This window comes from Protobothrops mucrosquamatus, unplaced genomic scaffold (assembly GCF_001527695.2).
Source record: "Protobothrops mucrosquamatus isolate PMUCROS unplaced genomic scaffold, P.Mucros_1.0 scaffold33, whole genome shotgun sequence".
Taxonomy (NCBI): domain Eukaryota; kingdom Metazoa; phylum Chordata; class Lepidosauria; order Squamata; family Viperidae; genus Protobothrops; species Protobothrops mucrosquamatus.
In genome coordinates this window covers 487,728-511,006 of record NW_015386417.1, presented here as the reverse complement: position 1 = coordinate 511,006, position 23,279 = coordinate 487,728, and the positions used below count along the sequence as shown (strand labels likewise).

General features: G+C 36.0%; 1 protein-coding gene across 1 annotated transcript; it reads left to right on the top strand.

Annotated features, from left to right (window-relative positions):
• Positions 1-126: 126 nt before the first annotated feature.
• Positions 127-22,148, top strand: DBF4 (DBF4 zinc finger). Its single transcript, XM_015811180.1, has 12 exons — positions 127-364; positions 2,016-2,191; positions 3,229-3,420; positions 5,563-5,613; positions 6,345-6,414; positions 6,530-6,606; positions 8,654-8,684; positions 12,443-12,485; positions 14,600-14,731; positions 16,378-16,489; positions 17,923-18,047; positions 21,026-22,148. Exons 1-12 carry the CDS (start codon positions 127-129, stop codon positions 22,062-22,064), a joined length of 2,286 nt encoding a protein of 761 aa, XP_015666666.1. The 3' UTR covers positions 22,065-22,148.
• The last annotated feature ends 1,131 nt before the right edge of the window (positions 22,149-23,279 follow it).

The window sequence follows — 23,279 nt, the reverse complement described above, 5'->3', positions numbered from 1 at the left end:
TCTAGGATCCGTGTCTTTCTTAAAGGCGCATCCAACTCCCGACCTCCCGTGGTGCACCAATACCCTTCCTGGGAGCTCCCTCGGGTACTTCGGGCGCTCGTCAAACCCCCCTTTGAACCCATTAACATGGTATCTTTGCGGGCTTTGTCTCTTAAGGTCGCGTTCCTTGTAGCTATCACGTCTGCCAGACGTATCTCGGAACTAGCTGCCCTTTCAATCAGGGAGGATCTCTGCGTTTTCCATCAGGACCGTGTGGTCCTTCGCTTAGATCCTACATTTGTACCTAAAGTCAACTCGATTTTTCACAGGACTCAGGAGGTCGTTTTACCAAATTTCTCTCCCAATCCTTCTCACGATCTGGAACGTCAGTGGCGCACACTAGACGTTCGCAGGGCACTAAAGCGCTACATCAAACGCACAGCGCCCTTTAGGAAGTCTGAGGCCCTTTTCATCTCGTTTCGTCCGTCCTCTCTAGGACAGAGGGTGTCCACCTCCACCATTGGCAGGTGGATTAGGGCCTGCATCGCGGAGGCGTATAAGTCCTCCTCCCTGCCGGTTTCAGATCGTATCACGGCGCACTCCACTCGCAGCGCTGCAACATCTGCGGCGTGGGCCACTCAGGCTTCCATCGAGGAAGTTTGCAGAGCTGCGACATGGTCTTCACCTTCCCCATTCGTGCGCCATTATAAAATTGACCGCTTCGCCTCGGCTGACGCCTCCTTTGGTAGGAGGGTACTCCAACAGGTGATTGCGGGGACCGCGGATTCGGCCTTGCCTGATTCCCACCCGTTGGGACAGTGAGGCTTTGGTATGTCCCACCGGTGGATTCTCCATCTCCTGTACTGGAGAAGGGGCGTTGTCTTACCTGAACGCCTTTTCTCAGTACGGAGATGGAGAATCCACACCCACCCTTAGGTCAGTCAGGCCGTTATTAGGGGTAGGAGAGCCAATACCTAGTGCATCATTAGCCGCCTTCGCCCTCAATAAGACTGGGTCTCACAGCAACAGGGGGCGTGTCAAAGTTTGGCTACTTGGTCTCAGGAGCAGGCATCCAATGAAAACCCACCGGTGGATTCTCCATCTCCGTACTGAGAAAAGGCGTTCAGGTAAGACAACGCCCCTTCTCAGGGATGCATAGGCTGGTTGTAGGTTGATGTGTCAGTTTATGGAATTGTTTGTGGAGTGCCAGGCTTTGATAAACTCGCATGCATGGCAGGTGATAGTGTAGCCAATGGTTCTTGTATTGCTCCAATTGAATTGGTGCTGTTCAGTTTCATTGTGGGATTTGGGATCATGGCAATTGAATGAGCTGGTGTTCATGGATTATGGTTTTCAATTTATGTGATGTTTGTCCCATGTAGAATTGTTTGCAATTGTTACAGTTGATTTTGTAAATTACATTGTTTCTTTCATCCTTCTGTATCTTGTCTTTGGTTCTGGATAATTCCTGGAGGAGTGTGCCTGTTAGTTTGTGCACTATTGTTATTACTAGAAGAATTCTGACGTTTCCAACACTCCCTTTATGTATGGTAGAATTAGATTTTGCAGGGTGGTTGACTGTGCGGTAGTTTGGGTGCTGTGTGTTGGAATACAAAGTTTTTACGATAGTCATTGCAGAGAAAGATGTCAAGCAACTTGTTTCTCTTCTGCTTTTCTTAGTGCTGTGGTGCTACAGTATGTCCTGGCCCTTCTGAAAAGGGCCACCTTACATAAAAGCAGCTGCGTCCAAACCCTCTTCAGCCAAACTCTATTTCCAGTCTGCATTGTGCAGATCTACCACGGACAATATTTGGGAGAGGTGATAGAAGGGGAAATTTAGCCATATTTGTATATTATTTATTTATAACTCAAGGCAGCAAACATACCTAATATTCCTTCCTAGTCTTGATACCTCAAATATCAAGGCTCAAATACCTATATATACTTTTCAATAATCCTCTTTTGCTTCAAAACACAATTTAAGGATTAAACAGATAAGTTTCTGATAAGGATCACATTCGTTATTTTGATTGCAGGTGATATGCAAGAAAGAAGAGAAAGAAGCAACCCTCCCCTGAAAAGTGTAAAGAAAGATTCTACAAAGCCCGATAAACTAAAATGCAAACCACTTACTGGGAAAGTGTTCTATCTTGATATTCCATCTAACATCCTCTCTGAAAAAATTGCAAAAGATCTTAAGGAACTAGGAGGGGTAAGTCAATATGTATGTTTTGCTTTATGATAGGAAAGAAATAATGCAGATTCAGTTTGAGTATATTATATTCTTGCTAAGTCCAAATTCCTAGCTTTTCTCTCTCTTTACAGCCTGCCTTTCAGCTACATTTAATGCTACATGGTTAGGGTCTTTTTATAAAAAAAATGCCATTTCTCCAAAATTTTCTATCAAATTATTTTATTCAGAGTTGAGGGCAGCTGGGACTTCCTGGGGCAGAGGCTTTGTGTTGCATTGCTGGGACCTCCTGGAGCAGTGCTGTGAACTATGATGCTGGGCTGTGGCTTTGCACCACACTGATGGGCAATTGCTTCATGCCATGCTGCTTCGGCTTTCCAGGGTGATGGCTTTGTGCCATGGTGTGGTCTTCTTAGAGCCCGAGAGCCATGGCATACCAAGAAGCCCCAGAGCAGTGGCATGACAAGTAGCTGCCTAGAAATGTAGTTTGGGGACTGCTTGCTGCTCTGTAAGAAAGGTTGAGGGGGGGGGAAGTCAGAGATATGGTGAAGATAGGTGCGTGGGAGGAGGAGGAATTCCCTTATTTTACCAAGCTTCAAGTTGGGAGGAATCAAACCCAGAATGGCTTGGATTGGGATAGGTACTTAATGATTCGTGATTCATGATTAATGACAACAACAGAATGTATAATGTAATGTTGCTCTTTACAACTGCATTGTTTAGTGATAGGAATTCCAGTCCCAGTTTCGGTCATAAGTCCAGGATTACCTGCATATTATAAATATATTTGTGGCATGTTATATTAACTATATTGCATGATCTACATTAATTTTTGAAACATTTGTGATTTGAAATACTCTTTTTGTATATCCTAACATAATCCTTCTCCCAATCTAGCTGCTTATAGTCAATGAATGAGAATTGGAGATTCTGTGAAGTAAGCAATATTTCTCAAATATTAGTGAAGGGGGAATATTAGATACCTTAAAGCTATGTTGAGTATAATCTATAGTGTTCCCATTCCAAAATTATATTTTTCTTCTTTTTTTTTCAATTAGAAAGTTGAAGAATTCCTCAGCAAAGACATTAATTACTTGATCTCTAATAAAAAAGAAGCAAAATTTGCAGCCCTTGGACAAGTATCTTCAGTCCCAAGCCCAGAATCTGTATGTAATGGTGGGAATAGTTCACCTCATCCAAGCAGCAGAAGAGACAAGACTGAGGGTAGTACATTTAAGCTGGCCGACACGGTAAGTTTCATTCTTACTTCTTCCTTTACTCTCTACTAACCCTGCACAAATGCTGCATGTTAAGGAAAGAAAGTTCTTTATAACTTTTTATATCTTTCAAAGCTAGTCAAACTTTAGGCAGTTCCTTGAGCTGAGAAAGGTTTCATGAAAATACTCTGGGAAACCTGTAGCCCAGTGGTTCTCAACCTGTGGGTCGGGACCCCATTTGGGGTCGATCGACCATTTCATGGGGGTCGCCAAGCAAGGCTGTCCGCCATTTTTTTTGTCTGCCATTTTTTCCCCCTTTTCCGGTGGGTGCCTTACCTCCCTTGGGCTGGGCCAGCTGGTGGTCGGCCTGCTCCGTCTCTGCCACTTGCCAGCTACGCCTCAGCCGGCGCAGGGGACGGAACCACGCATGCACGGCGCTCCCGGGCAGGGAAAGTCCTCGACTTACGACTGGTTGGGTAGTCCTTGACTTACGACCGGTTTAGTCCTCGACTTACGACTGGTTTAGTCCTCGACGTACGACCTGATTAGTCCTCGACTTACAACCGGTTGGGGTCGCGGCATTAAAAAGGTTGAGAACCACTGCTGTAGCCCATCATATAATGTTGAACTAGGACTTTAGACAGCATAGATAATAGCAAGATATTTTGGAAGCCATTAATTTAACAGCACCTGTAAGGCTAAAACATTTGTTGTATTTTGTGCTGTGATACAATCTTTTCATTCTTTCCTGATCTATATTGAAAAACATTCCATTTCAGGCTTTCTTCTTTATTATTAAAATCACATTTTCAGAAGTATTTAACCAAGTTACTTCTATTGCATTGTTTTATTTTATACATACTATTCTAAACACAGCATATATTTGTATAAAAGTAGACACAAGCTTGAATTGAAGAGATTGAATTATATATACATGTGTGTGTATAGAATTAAAACAGAAAGATTTAATTCAACAATGGCCACATACCTACTCTGTCATTTTACTTCCACAAGATTTACATTAATCTTTGGTGAGCTATGCTCAAAACATTTTTAAAATTAGATAAAAGAAAACCTATTTTCTTCATACAAACTTTGCTATATGTAGACCATTGCTTTGCATTGTATGATGGACAAATGTATTAGATAATAGAAAAGATAATGTAATAAATTCTCAATCTGAGAACAACCGCAAGAGCAAGATCTTATTACAGTGGAGAAGAAAATGCTCTGCAAAGTTACTGGGAGCATAGCCCATGCAGCAAACAGCTGCAGCAGGAACAGGATTCTAAAAGGAGTCAAACAAACAGCAGAAAGTTTTCCAAAGGTTTCCAAGCTTTTTGCTGCTTGTCTGATTCCCTTTAGGACCTAGCTTCTGCTGCAGCCATTTGCTGAATGTGCTGAGCTCTCATTGAAAAAGTATTTTCTTTCAGTTTCCACTCTTTTCCTCTGCTCTTTAGCTTGCCAGTCACTCATCAAGGTAAGTCACTTAAAGAGTTTGTCGCCCTCTTTCTAGGCATGCAATAAATTTAGGAAATTAAGTGGTTAAAGAACATTGAGGTTGGAGGGCAGAGGCAAACAATTTAATTCTAGTGGAGGGAGAGGGAGAAGTCTGTCCCTCCCAGCTCTTTTTTTGTTTGTTTGTTTTCTTAATTGAAAATAAAAAGGGAGGGAAGGAGGGAGGGGGTAAACCAAGACAAAGATTTGGGGAAGCTTGTCCCAGAACTGCCTCTTTACCTACATGGGCTGGCTTCCCCAAAGCCAAGAGAGGTCTCAGTCTCCTTACTGTCAGCTGATTGGAGTAGAGGCCTATCTCACATATGTGGATAAGTCCCTGCAGTTTTCTTGGCAAGGTTTTCAGAAGTGGTTTACTATTGCCCCCTTCCTAGGACTGGGAGAAAGTAACTAGCTCAAGGTCATCCATCTAGCTTTTTGCCTAAGGAAGGACTAAAACTCATTGTTTCTGGCATGATTCCTTAATCACTACATCAGATTTGCTGTCACTAATCTATTAATTCTAATTTACTAACTTTAATATCATACTAACCTAAGTAATTTTGTGAATCTTTAAAAAACTCAAAGTAATAAACTTCATTAAGTAACTATTTTTAATAACCCTATGTGTGCACTAACAGCTGTAACCCACACATACTCTTTATTTCTTCTTCAATATAGGTGCGCATGAGTAGAGGAAAATTTTTAGTGGAAAAGGCAATCAAGGATCAGGTACATATCACTTAACAACATTTATTATTTCATCTCAAATTAGCTTTCTTACCTATTATCATTATTTACATTTGAAACTTACATAATTTGCTAATGGATAAATACTGGTAAGTGATTTTAGGATGGCTTTTTGGCAATGCTAGGTTATGAAATCAGATATTTGACATGTCTTTTTTCCCATAGATATCCTCAACTTATGGCCATTTGTTTAATGACCATTTAAAGTTATGATGACCTTGGAAGGGTGCTTATGGCCCGTATATTACTTCTGACTCATATAATATTGTTACCATGCCCCCTTTCCCCCAAAGTTGGCTAATTGTGATCTGAGTGCTTGGCCATCTATCTGCATTTATGACCATTGTCAAGCACCTTGTGATCATATGATGGTCATTTGTAATCTTCTCTGCAGACATGTGGCTGTCTCATTTAACAACCATTTCTCTTGACGGCTGAGATTCTGTTCCCATTTGTGGTCGTATGTTGATGTCGACCTGTATATAATTGTTTTTAATAAGACATAGTGCTGTGTTTACTAAGCTTAAATTAGACAAACCTTATTTCCATAGTGCCATAAGGAATGCAATTAATTTTGCTTTTGTACTTTATTCTATTAAGAGGGTTGAAGGAGGCTGAGGATATAGAGTACCTACATTCCAAGTTTTCTTGTTGTATTTAAATATTTGTATGCCAAAATTTAATGATTGAAATATTCAATATTTATATTTCAGGAATTGATACCTTCTGGTAGTATACTCTCAAATGCTTTGAGTTGGGGAGTGAAAATACTTCACATTGATGGCAAGTATTTTTAAAATAAAGCTAATTTTTATTCCCTTCATTAAAAGACTTTGTTCCATTTAAATAACTTAGATGACATAAAATAATTTAAATTATTCTTTTCTTTTTGAAAAAGATATTAAGAACTATATTGATCAAAAGAAAAAAGATCTCTTTTTGGTTAAGAAATCAGGCACAGAAATCAACAATGTGGTAAGTAAACTACTTGATTTCCAAGAAAGATAGCAAAAAAGCAGTGAATATGAAATAAATTATATAAAATTGCTATTTTAATATTTTATTCATAATTTGCAAGAGAAAGACTGAGGCCTCATAGATGTGTGAAAGCATAAAGCTCCATTCATCTTGTTGATATTTTCAGATGGGAAAGACTTAAAAATATTAGTGCAAACCACTAAAGAATGCTTAGCATTGTAAAGTATAAAATTTCACACACACTCAAAATTCAGAAAATCCTGGTATCAGTGTGTAAGACACAATTCTGCTCACTTTGCATTGTTGTCTATCATGGGCTCTGTTTATCAAAGGTTGCCCATTCCTGAAATAAGAACATGAGAAAATAAACTTTTCTGTTTCAACTTTAGTTAGACAAATTAATATTCTGATCTACATGATGGGTTCCTCATTTAATATGTTTGTTCTGTATGGATTAATACTGGATTTTTAGAACTAGAAATATAATATATTATTGTTAATTTAGGTGTTGTCAGCCCTCTCAGGTAAAACAGACAAGAAAAACTGCCAGTTGATCTAATTCTATAAACAGTCTGATCAATTAGGGCGAATCCTTCCTGAGTTTCTTTCTTCTACTGTTGAATCACTGGGGGCTCCTCCGTCTCTTGTCTGATCATTACCTAAAAAGCATTTTCCTCCCTTGTGCCTCAAGATCATTTCCATATACTATTATACATTTTTATCTTTATGTTTTGTTGGTTTAATTCTTACTGGGCCACCTAGAATCATTGTTAGAAAAGTACAGAAGCTATGTTTAATCCAGGAATTTGAAAGAGTGAATAATAGACAATTTGTTTTTTTATATATATATAAATTTTTATTAATAATACAAAATTAAAAACACATTGGACATAGATATGACGTCACTGGTTCCATATATCTTCCAACATTTTACAATAGTATTAGTACTCATATAGACATATAGTTCTTGAACTTTGCTCACTATTTATAATATACTATTAACACTTAATAGACAATTTGTAATTAAATTAGGAAAGGATATTTTTGAAGGCAGTTCAAACTCAAGATTATAGTTAACACTGCCTAACTATCCAGAGTTTCTATATTAACTTAGGCTTAAAGTTGAGCTAGGATATAAAATATAGAATGTAACCCATTCATTTTATTTACTTGTTTTTAGAAAGTATGGGGTAAATAAACAGAAAGGATGGGAATTTATAGTTGCACACTCAATCCTCCTCCCAATTTGTTCATGTGTATTTTAGTATTCTAGCCTAAGATGTGATTACTTAAATCAAAAAGATTTTTTTTATCACAAATAAGAATTGTAGTCCTTGCTTATTGACCATGCATTCAGCTTGAAATTAAAATGGCACTGAACAAGTGGTGTTTACAATTGAGTCACAGTTATATCTATCCCAGCACCTTCTCTGTCACATAACAGCAATTTGGGCATTTGGCATGCAGGTTGCAGCGCTCCATGATCATGTGTTCCCCATTTGTGACTTTCTCTACTGACTTTCCACAAGCAAATTCAATGGAAAGCTTTGAGGGAAGTCACAAGCTGCTCTGCTCCAGCCTTCTTTCCCACTGCATTATACCCTCCTTTCTTTGGCCTCTCTGAATTTGCATGCACCTACGCCTTCCTTCCCTTGTTTCTGTGCGCTCCAGTATGCTCTCCTTTCCCGCATTTCCCCTCACCTGCACTGAGCCTCTCCTATTTTCCCTGTGGCATCTCCATGCTCCATATCTTGCATTCCCGCCCTTCCCGCTTAATGACCCACCTGTTGTCTTAGAGTTTTGATGGCAACCAGGAATGCCTGGATTGCCATCACCAGCAATGCAGTCACATGATATCATGCTTTATGACCATATCGCTTAACAATGGCAATCTCAATTCCAATTATTGTTGAAACCCAAAAACTATGGGTTTGGTAGCTCACACTTCACAAATATTTAAAGCTATTTAGAGGTCAGTTATTGAATATGTAAATTGTAAATTATAAAAATCTCTAACTATAGTAATATTATTTCTCTTAAATAGGAGAAAGGATCGGCAGACCAAAAAGTAAAAAGTAAGTATTCAAGACACAACTAATATTGCTACCAAATATAGTTTTAGGACAAATTATATATCTAATAAGCAGGGTATCTAGCCACCTTTTGGTTGGTGATTCAATTGTAAGAGATGTCAATTTAGGAAAGGATGTGGAGGTTTTGAAAGAGGTGAGGTGTCTGCCTGGTGCTACTGCCAGCAGAGAAAAGAGGTGCGTTGTTAAGATAGTAAAAATGCTAGTAAAGACTATAATGTTGCTGCTGTTGTACATCTTGGCACGGATGACCTATCTGAAAAATATGTTCTTTCTGTACAGAATGATTTCCAGAGCTTGGGACAGTAACTTAGCAGGATAGCCTGTAGTCTTCCTTTTTCAGAGGTTTTACCTATATATAAGGAGCAAAAAGAAAAGGCCAGCATACAGTAGTGGCCAAAATTGTGGAAACCTTTTGGGAAAAGTGTACAGTAGAAATGTCACCTTTGGTTAAGTTTCCACCATTTTTTCTTCTAATTTCTTTATAACTGTACCCTTGTTCACTTAATAATACTATTTTACATTGCTTTCTGGGCAACCAGTCAACTCTTTGCACCATTACTTTAATTTTATTGTGTTTTACAAGCTCACTAAATGAAAAAAAAACTCCAACCAACTTGATAGCTATCACATAACACACTGACAAATATCCTCCTCTCAGCATGACATCAATAACTGAATCCTACTATGATCTGACTGGCTCATTGTCAAAACAAGATGACACCTGATTGGCTCTCTAAACACTCATGCTCATTGGCTACAATCAGATGAAGAAAAGCTACCTGTCAACCTAAGCAAGTTGTGCTTCCTTTTTTTGGTTATTTGGCTATAACGTTTCATAGAATACAGTACAGATAATTGAACAACCTTTGTTGCATTACTTTCTTGATTAAATTATCTTTCCATTGATATATAATTTTATGGTACTCCTCCAAAAAAAGTGGTGTAATTAGCCATCAAACCTCAAAAATACACTTTTCCCAAAAGGTTTCCACAATTTTGACCACTACTGTATAGCGGAGTTTAATGTGAGAGGTATAAATTTTGGTTATGTTTGTCATGATGTTTGCAGCTGGTCTGATGAAAAGCTATACAAAAGAGATGGTTTGCATCCATCAAAGAAAGATACTGAATTATTTAGAAGTAAATTCAAGGTTTTTCTTAATAATGGAGACAGAGAGTTAATTGATACAGAATATTTTTGTCCCTAGCAATCTAAAACCAACAGGGTCATCAGTGTTTCTAAGAACTAGGTTTGTGCAGTTAAGAATATCAACCTTGCTATCAAGGAAAATCAACTTTTGATAGTATGTGCCATACTATGTGCACTAATTAAAAAGGTGGCGAGGAAAAGGGGGGGCTCAGAAACAAAACATGTTATATAGAAAGCAAGGACAGGGTTAGTTAAAAAGGACTAAAATGTCTTTACACCAACACACAAAGTATGAGCAATAAACAGAATTAACTAGAAATTCAAGTACACAAGGGCAGATATGATATTGTTGCCATTACGGAAATTTAGTGGGATGAAATGCATGAATGGAATATACAGCTAGAGGGATTTAAATTGTTTAAAAGAAACTGACCTAATAAAACAGGGGTATCAAACTGCCGACCCGCGGTATCAAACTGCCGAAGCCGCGCCCACCCCATTGCCGGCAATGGCAAAACAGTGCCAATACGTCACATGACATCGCGAGTTTGACATGTCGGTAATAAAAGAAGAAATGGATATATAAAAGACATAACTACATCTCTACAGAAATAAGCAGAACAGTCATGAAAACCGTCTTGAATACATTTGAGTCAATATAAAAACAAAAAGAATGACATTGTCATAGATGCATATTACAGATCACCCAACCAAACAGGAAATAAATTAATTTTTTGCAAGTCAGTTGGAAGCACATCATAAGAGTAATGGGACTTTAACTATCCCAACATCAACTGGAAGACAAACTCTGCATTAAGTGAAAGATAAGCAGGTTCCTGACAAACCTAGCAGACAACTTTGTCTCTCAAAAACTAGAGAAGGGAACTAGGAGGTCAGCCATATTGAACTTAATTCTCACTAACAGATGAAATGAGAGATGGTGTTTAACTTACAGGAATTTTTTGGGGGAGAGTGATCATGCAATATTGGAATTGAACATTACAGCCACAGGAAATAGAATGAAGTCAAACTAGAGTCTTGGACTTTAAGAGAGCTGATTTCAATAAACTTAGAGAGAGCTTGAGAAGGATTCCAGGGATGAGAATCCTCAAGGGGAAAACAACCCAAGAAGCTTGGGAAATTTTGAAAAGAGAAATGATAAAAGCCTAGTCTAGCACAATTCCAGTGAAGAGGAAAAATAACAGAACTCAAAAGAAACCAGCCTGGCTACACAAAGAACTCTGATAAATTGAAAAACAAAAAGGACAAGTATAAAAAATAGAAATAGGGGCACATAACTAAGGCAGAATATCAGCAAATAGCCTGAGCCTTCAAAGATGAAGTTAGAAGAGCTAAGGCTCAAAATGAATTAAGGCTTGCAATAAAAATCAAAAATAACAAAAAAGCTTCTTTCAACATGTAAAAAGCAAGAAAAAAAGGAAACTAATAGAAAAAATGGCAAGAAGATGACAAATAACAGGGAGAAAGCAGACTGCTTAACTCGTTTTTGCATCTATCTTTACACAAAGGGAAAAAAACAGTCCAACCTATCAAAAACAGTATCGTAAAAAAACAGATTAGGGATACAAGCTAAAATAGGCAGGAAAATGGGAAGAAAGTACCTGTCCGCTCCAGACAAGTTCAAATCACCAGGACCAATGGATCACAAGCCAAAATTCTGAAGGAACTGGCATATTTTTCAAAGATCCTGGAATATCGGGGGCTGTCAGAGAACTGGAAAAGGGCTGATGTAGTTTCCATCTTTAAAAAAAAGGGGGGGAGGGACCTATCAGCCTAACATCAATATTTGGAAGATAATGGAAAAGATAATCTAGCAACGAATCTGCCTAGAGGCAAACAGAGTCATAATAAAAGTCAACATAGGCTTGTCAAAAACAGATTATGCTAGACAAATCTTATTGCATTCTTTGACAAAGTGACTAAAAATGCTGTGGATATAATTTACTTGGACTTCAGTAAGGCATTTGATAAAGTAGACCACAACCTACTACTTGATAAGATAGAAAAATTTAGATGAGAGGATAGAGGGGAAACTTATCAAATTTGCAGATGATACCAAACTGGCAGGAATAGCCAACACTCCAGAAGATAGGCTTTAAGATACAGAAGGATCTTGACAGACTTGAACATTGGGTTGTATCTAACAAAATGAAATTTAATGGTAAAAAAGTAAGGTTCTATATTTAGGCAAGAAAAAACAAATGTACAGGTATAGTATAGGTAGTATGTAGCTCAGTAGTAGTAGTAACTGGAGTCCTAGTGGACAGTCACTTAAATATGAGCCAGCAGTATATGCTGCAGCTGCCAAAAAAACCCAGTGCAATCCTATGCTGCATTATTAGAGAGATAGAATCAAGATCATGTGAAGTGTTAATATACTTTATAATACCTTGGTAAAACCACACTTGGAATACTGAATCCAATTTTTGTCGCTGTGATATGAAAAAAAATATTGAAACTCTAGAAAGAGTACAAAAAAGAGCAACAAAGATGACTAGGAGACTGGAGGCTACACACACACACCCCGATAAATATTTGTATAATTTTTAGTTTAAATTCTTTTACATAGGTAAACTGAAAAATCCTTTTCTGAAGGTAGAGGACAGAAGGTGGTAAGTGCTATTTTTAGATGAATTAAAATCCTACTCCGATGTTCTTTGGCTTTGTTGACTTTATTTTATGCAATGATAATTATCAATTATAATCAAGTTTAATTTTTGTTTAATTCAGGGTTAATCATATTTTATATGGAGTGTTGCAGATTAATTTAAAATTAATACAAATAATCTAAATTGTTTTGACTTTAATAGATCTGTTCAAAGCTGTAAATTTTTGAATTGGCGTAAGAAAAATAGATAAGAGTCCATCTTTATCTCTTTCACTTTTTTTTATTTAAGGAACCTTGTAGATTGGTCTACAAGATGATGCAATTGCCTAAAAGTTAATGAGTTAAGAAGTAACTTAAGAACACGTGCTTCATAAATTACTATGCTACATTTGTTTTCAGGCATATTTTAATTTATTGACATAGTTATACTAGATGTTATTTATAGCCAGAACCAGTTTTACAAGTACTGCTTTTATAGTAGTATTTTGCAAAGATGGTATTATAATGTAGGTGTTGTATATGCTTTTTAGGAAAAACCATCACTCTACTCTGTTCTTTGTTATCTTAGAAAGTCTGTTTATAATCAGCTCTTTGAGAAATCTGTAACTTTTATCTAGTACTTGCCTTTTCTGGTCATCTACATACTAGGAAAATATGCAATAGGATAAATATAATAGTCATACTGGATAATAAATGAAATCTTAAGATAAGAAATTGTTGGCAGAATTGCCCACATTATATGTTTCCTGGTGCTAGAAATAAAAGTGGTAATTGAGGGAATACCTAGTAATCAACCTTGCTCAAACTTGACTAAAAAAATAAATGTGCCTATAGTCCAGAACAGAATGATAGAAACAACATATTAATGTTTCCACACTTTTCTCGTTTGATTTTAATCTAAAACATGGGTCGGCAACCTGCGGCTCCCAGCCTCCTCTGCCATTTGCAGAGAGAGACAGAGAGAGACACTTGCGCTTCCCTTCTCTCTCTCTCTCTTTCTCTCTTTCTCCCTCTCCCCCCCTCTCTCTCCCTGTGTGTGTGTAAAAAAGAGAGTGGCCTCACGGTGTTCTCCGATGAGCTGATAAGCTTATTGGGCGGGCTTCTGCCTTGGCTGTGTCTCTGCAGGAAAAAGGAAGCAGGAAGGGCAGGAGAGAGCCAGCCAAATAAGACTGTGTCAGCTTGTTGGAGAACAGCTTGAAGCTAGCTTGCCAGGTGGGCAGAAGATTGCAGAGAGGGAGAGAGAGGGGGGGTACAGAGAGGGGGGGAGGAAAGAGAGAGAGAGAAAGAGGGAGAGGAAAGAGAGGGAAAGGAGAGAGGGGGGAGAGAAAAAGGAGGGAGAGGAGAGGGGGGAAAGAGAAAGAGAGAAAGGAAAAAGAGACGGAGAGAAAAAGAGAGGGAGAGGAGACGGGGGAGGGAGAAAGAGAGAGAAGAAAGAGAGGAAAGAGAAAGAGAGGAAAAAGAAAGAAACGGAGAGAGAGGAGAGAGAGAAAGGAAAAAGAAAGAAAGAGAGGAAAGAGGGAGAGGAAAGAGAAAGAGGGAGAGAGAAAGAGGAAAAAGAAAAAGGAAAAAGAAAGAAAGGGAGAGGAAAGAGAAAGGGAGAAGAAGGAAAGAGAGAGGGAGAGGAAAGAGAGAAAGGGAGAGAGAGAGAGGAAAAAGAAAAAGAGGGAAAGAGAGAGAGAAAAGAGAGAGAGAGAACTCATGCACAGCAGCCTCTATTTCTAAACTATAGCCTAAACTCTTTAATCAAGTTCACACACCCCCTCACACACAAGTTTTGCGGCTCCCCGTATTTTCTTTTCTCTGGGAAAAAGGTCCAAGTGGCTCTTTGAGTGTTTAAGGTTGCAGACCCCTGGTCTAAAGTAATGTTTTTCAGACTCAGTAACTTTAGCAGCATAGTGGCTGGGGAATACTGAGAGTTGAAATAGCAAAAGTATTTAGACTTATATACTGCCCCATAGTGCTTTACAGCACACCACTTAAAATTGACAAGTTTGAAAACTACAGATGTGAAGTTTATTGAATAAAATAATATTTCAAGGAAGAACAATATATATATAAAAGACATTCTTTATGATTATGTGTATATTTTGTAGTGAATTGATTCTTTTTTTTTAATAGTCGTTACAGACCATTTTACCTTCAACTGTCCAACTTTCCTGTTGTCAACTATTCTAATCCAAGGCCTTGCAGTCCATTTGATGTAGAAAAGAAAAATGCTTGTGGCCAGAAGCAAATTCACAATAAACAAAGGTAACGGAAGATAAATAAAATGAGAATACAATGGTGAATGACAAAATTTAGTTATGTAAAAATATATGAAAGCAGGTCTGAGATTTTGTACAGAATTTAAGACCAGCCTATGGCTTGCTCTATAATTTTTTTAATTTAATAATTGTAGCTCATACCTAACCAGGGGGGCTCTGTAAACCTTCATCACTAAATAGCTGATATGGTTGGCTATTATCTCAAAATATGTATCTGCATAGATCTTGCATAGAAAATTATATCTGGTTTCTCTTATTATAGTCATAAAATTCTACGTGAGTGAAAAAAAATATCTTTTAGAATAGCTTATTTTATACTGCACTCTATTTTAGATGTGCAGCCATTCTATGTTATCTTATTTTACTGTAAAAACTTTTCCATATAATAGATTTCTTTTAAGCAGTTATATGTCATTTTTCCCCAATAATTTGCAAGCTAATTATCCATTAGACTCTAATCCTAAATTATACAGGTGATCCTCACTTACCAACTACAATTGGAACCAACAACTCTGTTGCTAAGCGATGTGGTTGTAAAATGAAATCACATGACTGTCTGATTTAAAACATTGGTTACAGTAATTAAGCAGATCATAGTGCATTTTTAACATCACATGGGCTGTGACTTGTGACTTCCTGCCCCTTTAACTTTGCTTATCAGAAGCTGGCTATGAAGATCACAAATGGCAATCATGTGACCTCAGGATGCTGCCAAGCACCTACCTGAATTGTGATCATGTGATTATGGGGATGCTGCAATGACTGCAACTTTTTAGTCACATATAACTTCAACAGTCACTGAATGAGTGTTCAGTAAGCACAGATTACTTGTACGATTTTGATTAAGTGTAGCAAACTGCATTAGATGTTTCAGTTTTGCAAAACCATTTTAACTGTAGAAATAAAATAGTATATGATGTAATCCTTAGTTATCAAATGTTATTCGTAGATGAAAAAATATGTCCCATTTTTAATAGGGTCGACAAATGCTTTTCCTCTTAAAGCAGAAACTTATTTTACCTACTGACAGGTGGTGCTAGAGACTAGTTTTACATATTTAATATATTTTTTCTCTTTTGAAACTAAAAATTAGATACTGTTTTTTTAATTGAAGATTAGATTCATTAATAGTCTTAATATGATAGGGAGGTATGCCTTGCATATTTGCTATAGAAATATGATAGACTTGTGTATATCCTGTTACAATAATGAAAAGAACAAATATTTTTTTTATCTGTATGCGCAACATGCATTGAAATATTATATATCATTATATTGTCAATTTTATGTATTACTTAATGTTTAGTACTGAACATTAAAATGGTTTTCTGGGTAACTATTGTGGGCAGAGGTTTTGTGATTTTAGATTAGCAATGTTATTCTATTTTGACAGATACATACTAAGCAGGAGTACAATTATTTTTAAACGTATTAAGGATTTAAATCTTGCATTCTCCTCACAGTTAGAGTTTATATTCCTCTTTATCTTTTATAATTACATTGAAAATGAATATGACAATGTGTCATAATGGGATTGGATTCATGACTGGCTACTAAAACTGGTCAGAACTTTAACTTGTTCCTGTTGGCAGGTCTTACAAAATATAAATATTTCTTTTCTCTTGACAATAGAAACCCTGCAAATAGTGATAGAGAAAAACGCACAGTTCAGGTTCCTCCAAAGCATAAAAGGAGAAAAGGATATTGTGAATGCTGCATGAAGAAATATGAAGATCTTCATGCGGTATGTATATCTTATCTGTGTTATTTATTTAAGGTGGATATTGCTAAATTCTAATATACCAATCTGCTATATTGCATTTTGCTTTGAAACAATAGGTTTTTTTTATAATTTTATATCATGTTCCTACAGAGAAATCAATTTGCACAGCATGTTTTTCTGAAAGTTGACTCCTGTCTAAAGGAAAATATATAAATTCAAGAAACATTCTATACAGTGCTCAGGTTTTCTATCTTGTGAACTACAACTGAAATCAATCCTGAAGATTCATATATTTTCAAGAATATGATATGCTTGTATATTATAATATGCCTACCAAACACTGCTCATTATAATTGTTTGCAAAATAAGAACATTCATAAAATTAACTGATCTTCTATTACATTGCATATATCAAATACTCCTATACTTAAAATTCCATAGAAATAATATATATTCACAAAGTTGCACTGTGTGCCAGTTTGTTTGTTCCTGCAACTGGGAGGCTCAATTCATGGTCACTTGCATCTTGCACACTTCCTGAATGGAATTCTTCAATGCTCTTTACATGGGGCTCCCTTAAAGAGCATCCAGGAACTATATCAGTGCAGAAGGCAGCAGAATGGGCAGTTACCAATATGCTTATGGGATATTTGAAGAACTGCCTTTCCCTAGTTATGTCTATGCATCCCAAAGAAACACATTTTGCATCCCATCTGTCACCTGGCAGGGCAGAGAGTTTTTCTGTTGTGGCACCTGCCCTTTATAATATCATCTTCCCTTAGATTATTTATTTATTTTTCAAATGTATGTAGGTGTCCATCTCATGAAAAATGGATTAGATTGGCCACAATCCTACTGGCTTTTCGTAAAGTCTTAAAGAAGTAATCCTGCCACCAGACTTGGGGATCTGGATGTGGTAGCGACCATGCAGTGGTTTTGCTGAAAGTTGTTAATGGCTTTTGTACCTCAGCTGTTCATTGTGTTGGCTTTGGGTTGCAAGTGTGGGTGGGGGTAGGAAGGAAAGAAAGAAAAGAAAGAGTGAGAAAAGAAAGAAAGGAAGAAAGAAAAAAAAAGATCAGGCTATAGCTTGAAAACTTCTAAAAATAAAAGGACTGGTAAAATAGCTTAGTTGCATTAGTATATGCATGCCCAAATGTTTATTATTGTGAAATATGCTAGTTTAGGAGAGTGAACAGTTAAAAGCTAGTAATGAAGTTAGCACTATTGTTCAAAAAACTTTCTCAGCAATAAAACATATGTATTCAAGTCTAATTTTATGCAATTTAGAAGTATATGATCTTTGGGTGTGTCTTCTTTCTTTCTTTCTTTCTTTCTTTCTTTCTTTCTTTCTTTCTTACTTACGTTCTAAAGTATGTTTTAAACTTTTTTTAAAAAAATACTACATGTTGTAATAACTTGCATACAAATAATACTGGTATTTTTTTTTCTTCCAGCATGTTGAAAGTGAACAACACCAAACCTTTGCAAAGAGTTCTAAGTATCAAGTAGTGGATGATATCATTTCCAAGTTTTCTTGTGATTTTTTAGAACTGAGAAAAAATACACCAAAGGTTAAAAGGTGAAACAACTTTTTCTAAATCTAACAAAGTTTATGAAAAAAAGAATAGTGGGTCATCATTTTACATCACTTAGCAACCCAAGTGGACTATTGGATCACTAGTGATGCCATATATTACTGGGGATAGACAGAAACCTCATTCTAAATACATGCACTATCTAAGGACAGTTCCTTTTTCTGTCTGCAGAAAGCAGGATAAAAATACTACTAAGTGGGTAGAAATTAGTAAAATTACCCAGTTATAGATTAATGTATTCAAAAATAATATCCTCTTTTCCCCCTTCACACAATCAGAGGATTTATTGTTAGAGGATCTTACCTGCAGGAACAGCTGTGATTATGTGCACTTTCAGATGCCATGGCTCCATTGTAAAAAAATACATTGGGCTTAACACAGTGGTCCTCTTTCTATAAAAATATCAGGACATTTGGAGTTGAGGGTGGATTTTGCAAGTCCCAAGAACTACATATAGCCACTGTATATTTCTGTCAGAGTTATTCCTGTTTTTTGTCCTCTTAGTTATTTTTTCTCTTAGTTATTTTTCCGTCTTGACTACTTGAAAGTAGAGCAAGGGACTATATCAGAATGATCTCAAAAAATTCTAAGCTCTATTGTGGCCTGTTTCAGATCTTAAAGTTCCTTAACATACATTGATATTTTTACTTGTTCTTTAAAGCTTCTCTTATAATGTGTTATAATGATTATTTACAAATATATTGTTTTAAAATTGATTAAAAATAGTGATCTTCATTTGTTTGATGAATACAGTTTTAAAGAGAGACAGTAACCACCTATTAGGTTTAATATTGATTTCAGCCAGCCTACACGCAGATACACACGCACGTACACCACACCAACATATATGTGGGTATGTATTCTTTTTTTCAGTAATTGTTTATTTTATTCACAAAGTTAAAATGCAGACTCCCAAAAAAGGAGAAAAAAGTTCAAGACCAAGCAAAGCTAAAGACATAAAAATGTGCTTAAAAACTCCACATACACACAGATTGCTCCTCCCCTGTTGAATATAAATATATTTCAAGAATAAGAGTTCTCCCCTTTGCAAAACAGGCACACAATTTATGAATTTATACAGCTCTTATGTATCCAATCAGTTTGACCTGGCATCTATCTACTATATTAAAAAACTATAGTTAACAGATAAAGCCAACAGCAAAGTTAAACTTCAAAGCTCTCTATTAACTATTGTTGTATTTAACTCATAGAAAGTCCACAATAGCCTCCAACCTACCATAAACCACCACAATCATTATCTCAGGATCAAATATCCTTGATTGATTCTTAATGATAAAATTTTTCCTTAAGTTTTCACTACCCAGATGAGAGTCCTCGCTGTTAATTTCTGTGAGGTGAAAGTGATTCAGAACTCAAAAATAAAGCAGTAAAAAGATGCAAAAACTACATATTCAAATCCAGCAAAGGATTAGAGTAAATTAGCATTCAACGGGTAGATTAACAGTTGAAGTTGAAAGTCAAAAAGAAAAAGTAAACTTCAAGATATACAGTTAAAATGAGATGAGCTTAAGAAAGCAAACAGCTGAAATGAAAAGGAGACCCAGCACTCTGACTACTCCTACCAAGAATTGCAACCATCAAGGTTTCTATTCCCAGGTAGATACATGGTCATCTGAGAGTTATCTTGAGTGATTCCTAGTTGCTACCTAGAAAATCTGGGGATTGCATCACCAAAGAATCAGTTTTGGCAGCAAAATCAGCTGTATGTCAGCAGGAAGAAAATAGTGGCCAAGCTGCTCAGTGTGCCATTTTTGAGGATTTCCTTGGAATTAAAAAAAAAAAAAGATATATTGTCTGACATTTTTATTTACTAATAAAGGAGTAGCCAACATTGTAAGTGTAATGGCTTCTCTGCTAATAATTATGTAATATATAATTTGGATGGGAAGCTATACTTTTGCAGTGTTGTAAAAATAGCCAAAATTTACAGGAGTTAATTTCTTCATGTTTGAGAATTTGCATTGACCTTTTTGTCCCAAGTCAATTTGCTGTATTTGCAGTAACTTTAGCAAGGGCAGCTATTGAAAGTTAAGAAAACTCACTCTGAAATTATCACTGACCACATCTATTTTATTGTGTTTTCTAAATTCTTGTACTCTGCATATAATAATTGTGAAAAATATAGCACTTGCTAATATTATGAGAAGATTATTGATGTCTTTAGTTTTATTAATAAAGGTCATTATTCTAGCCATTAACCAGAAATTAATATGTTTTTGTCAACCATTCCTATATCCCTGAATTTGAGAAATTGCTAATACACAATTTAAAATAATTTTATATCTGCTGCTACTGCCAGTCAGAATTTTAATATGCACTTTATTATTTGTGAATATAATGGTTCAAATCTAATAAAATATTTTGAAATATATAAGTATATTTACTGCACATGAAAGAAGTTTGCATGACTTTCTTAAAACTATGTATAGGTTTCATAACATATCAAATTTATTATATAATGTGGAAAATAATAACTTGAAATTTTGGATTTTTAAGCTGAAACAAATTGATTCTAAAATGTATTCTGTTATTTGTTTTTTGCTTTGCAATTTAAAAGGTTATTAAAAATTCTCTGCTACTGTTTTTAGTTCAAGGAATCTGGGAACAGGTAGAGGTGTTTTTTCTAATTGCACATTTGGCAAGCTGTTTTTGTTGCTCTTCTAATGTCAGTAAGCAAAAAACAATACAGTTCAGTTTAACAGTTCTGATTTCCTTTTTGAGAAAAGAATGCAGCTAATTAAATAATATCTCCTGCTGAACATATTCAATGCATGCTGTCAGGATAATATTTACCAAGACAACCAAGTTTGTGGCAAATTGCAAATCTGGAATAATCTTTTGAGAGTTGAGCTGTATCATTAATGACTCACTACTTACCTAGTGTTTATAGAGTAGAAGAATCATTCCTAATTTTTACTTATATTAATTTCTTTAATTTTAGGCGCAAATGTAATGTTGGACAGTTTGCTCCTCTCATTGGAACAAAAAAGAACGAATTGAAAGAAAGATTGATGAGACAAGATATTCCATTGAGATGGTATTCTCGGGAAAGCATTGCAATGGAAACCTTGAAAGAAGGTTCTGAACACATAGATGGATATGCTAAGTCTACACAAAACCATTTTACCTCTGAACCTTCGTGTTCTGTTTATTCCTATCACACCCTCTGTTCTTCAGAAACATCAAGAAAACTAAATGGCAATACTGAAAAAACCAGAATACCTAAACATTCAAACTTGAAAGAAATAATTTTATCAACAAATTTGGTACAGCTGCCTCCTCCAAAAGAAAGTATGGCATATATGAAAAATTTGCCAGAAATTTATGAACACTATGAGCCACTATCAAGACAGAATACACTGGGATTGTCAGCAAATCTAAACTCACTACATGCTCAGATCCAAGCATCTGAGTACAGTGAAAGAAATAACACATCAAAATCAAAAAGAAAATTGAGTAATGCAGTTCTTCTGCCAGCAAAATGTTTGAAGAAAGTAGCTACTCATTTACCAATTGACAAAGAATTTGTTAACTGTAATGTGGCAAGTAATTTTCCAAGAGAACTTTCAGTTGCTTTAGAGTCAGAAAAGCCATCCCATAGTTTTCCTGCAAACAAAGATCCAGTTTTGTTGACAGACATTAATATACAAAGCTCACCTTCAATAAAACTCAGCAAAAAAGTCATACATTCCATGGGGCGGAATAAAAAAGGAAATCAGAAACAAAATATGGATTTATGCTTACAGCAGGTAGAGAAGCCACCTATTCTGGAAGAAACAAATGAACAAAGCTCATCAACCCAAGCTCTATTACAATTGTTTCAGACCAGTGATGCAAATTCAGATTTTAGGGGTTTTTCAAGTATACAGGAGAACAAAGGTTCAAGTTTAATGAAAAATAGTTGGGAAGACCAGCATACAGATGCCCTCTGGTCTTTGTTTTCTACGTCTGTCTCCTCATCACCATTTACTGGATTTTAATGTTGCTTTATTTAAAACAATGGGTATAGAATAAACGTGCAAATTTAAAAAAATGTGAATATGTGTTTCTATAATAAATGATTATAATAATGATCGTTTAAACCACTATGTGCATATTATTACAACTGAGTTCATACTTTTGTGCCTGCTATTCATTATTTCACTAACTTTGCAGACAGAAAGCTCTCACAATCCTTATAATAAATGATTTCTCATAAGATTCTATTTTTACACATGTATATAACTTATTGGAGACATTTTTTGCCTTGCCTTAGCACATATATTCTAGAGTAGAATATATGTTATAGTAAAATACCAATTTTGTGGTCTTCAGATGCAATGGACAAAATTTTCATTTAGGCATCACAGGTAAGTCCATTAAATGCTAAGTAATCTGAACAAGGCTCTTAAATGTATATTAAGTTATATTTATATTGCTTCTATCAATTTGTGTCATTTGTGTAATGACATCATTATACAGATAGAATAAATTGCAGTTATGGCATACAGTTATGGATTTAAAATACATTTATAAGTAACAAGCTCTTCCCCTAAATTGTCTGTTAAATTGAGATTTTACTGTAATGGAGAATTAGGATTTCTTTATATAGCAATTTGGAGTCAGCCTCTAAAACTGGCTAAATGCCTAGCTAAAGGACAGGAAGTGACATACAGAGTTCCCTGCCAACATACGTGTTCTAAGAATAGTGTTTAAATGCTTAGAAGCATCTACTCTCTCCATCACAGTGGTTGAAATTTTGAGGCTGTTAAACATTCTCAATCGGGGATCCACAAGATCCAAAGTATACTTTCCTCTACAGCATACTTTGACCACATTCATTATGGAATTAATCTAGCTGAATGGATAAGAAAAAAATACCTCTTGTTTAAGCTATCTGACCTTATGGCAACTGTTCACAAAGTTTTCCCTTATGTAAATACATATTTTTTTCTTTTTGAGAACAAAAACAAATCTAAGGCTAGGAAACTGGATATTATGCCTTAATGTAGTATTCCAACTTAAAACTTTCTGAGCAAGTATCTATATTGCCTCTGCTGGAAGGCATTGAGGAAAGAAGCCTTCCCCGATCTGGGTGTCCTTCAGGTGTGTAGACTTTTATTCTTGAAAATGGCAATATTGTTTTGAGAATTCTGAAGAATAAAAATCCACACAACAGAAGGTTAGTAAAGATTGTTTTTGGTAATTGATTTGAA

Bases quoted from the DNA above. Each gene is read 5' to 3' on its own strand.
- DBF4 (XM_015811180.1), top strand. From the start codon at position 127: ATGGTATCTTTGCGGGCTTTGTCTCTTAAGGTCGCGTTCCTTGTAGCT. The intron at 5,614-6,344 runs GTACATATCACT...TTTATATTTCAG, and splicing joins AAAAGGCAATCAAGGATCAG to GAATTGATACCTTCTGGTAG. The intron at 6,415-6,529 runs GCAAGTATTTTT...TTTTTGAAAAAG, and splicing joins GAAAATACTTCACATTGATG to ATATTAAGAACTATATTGAT.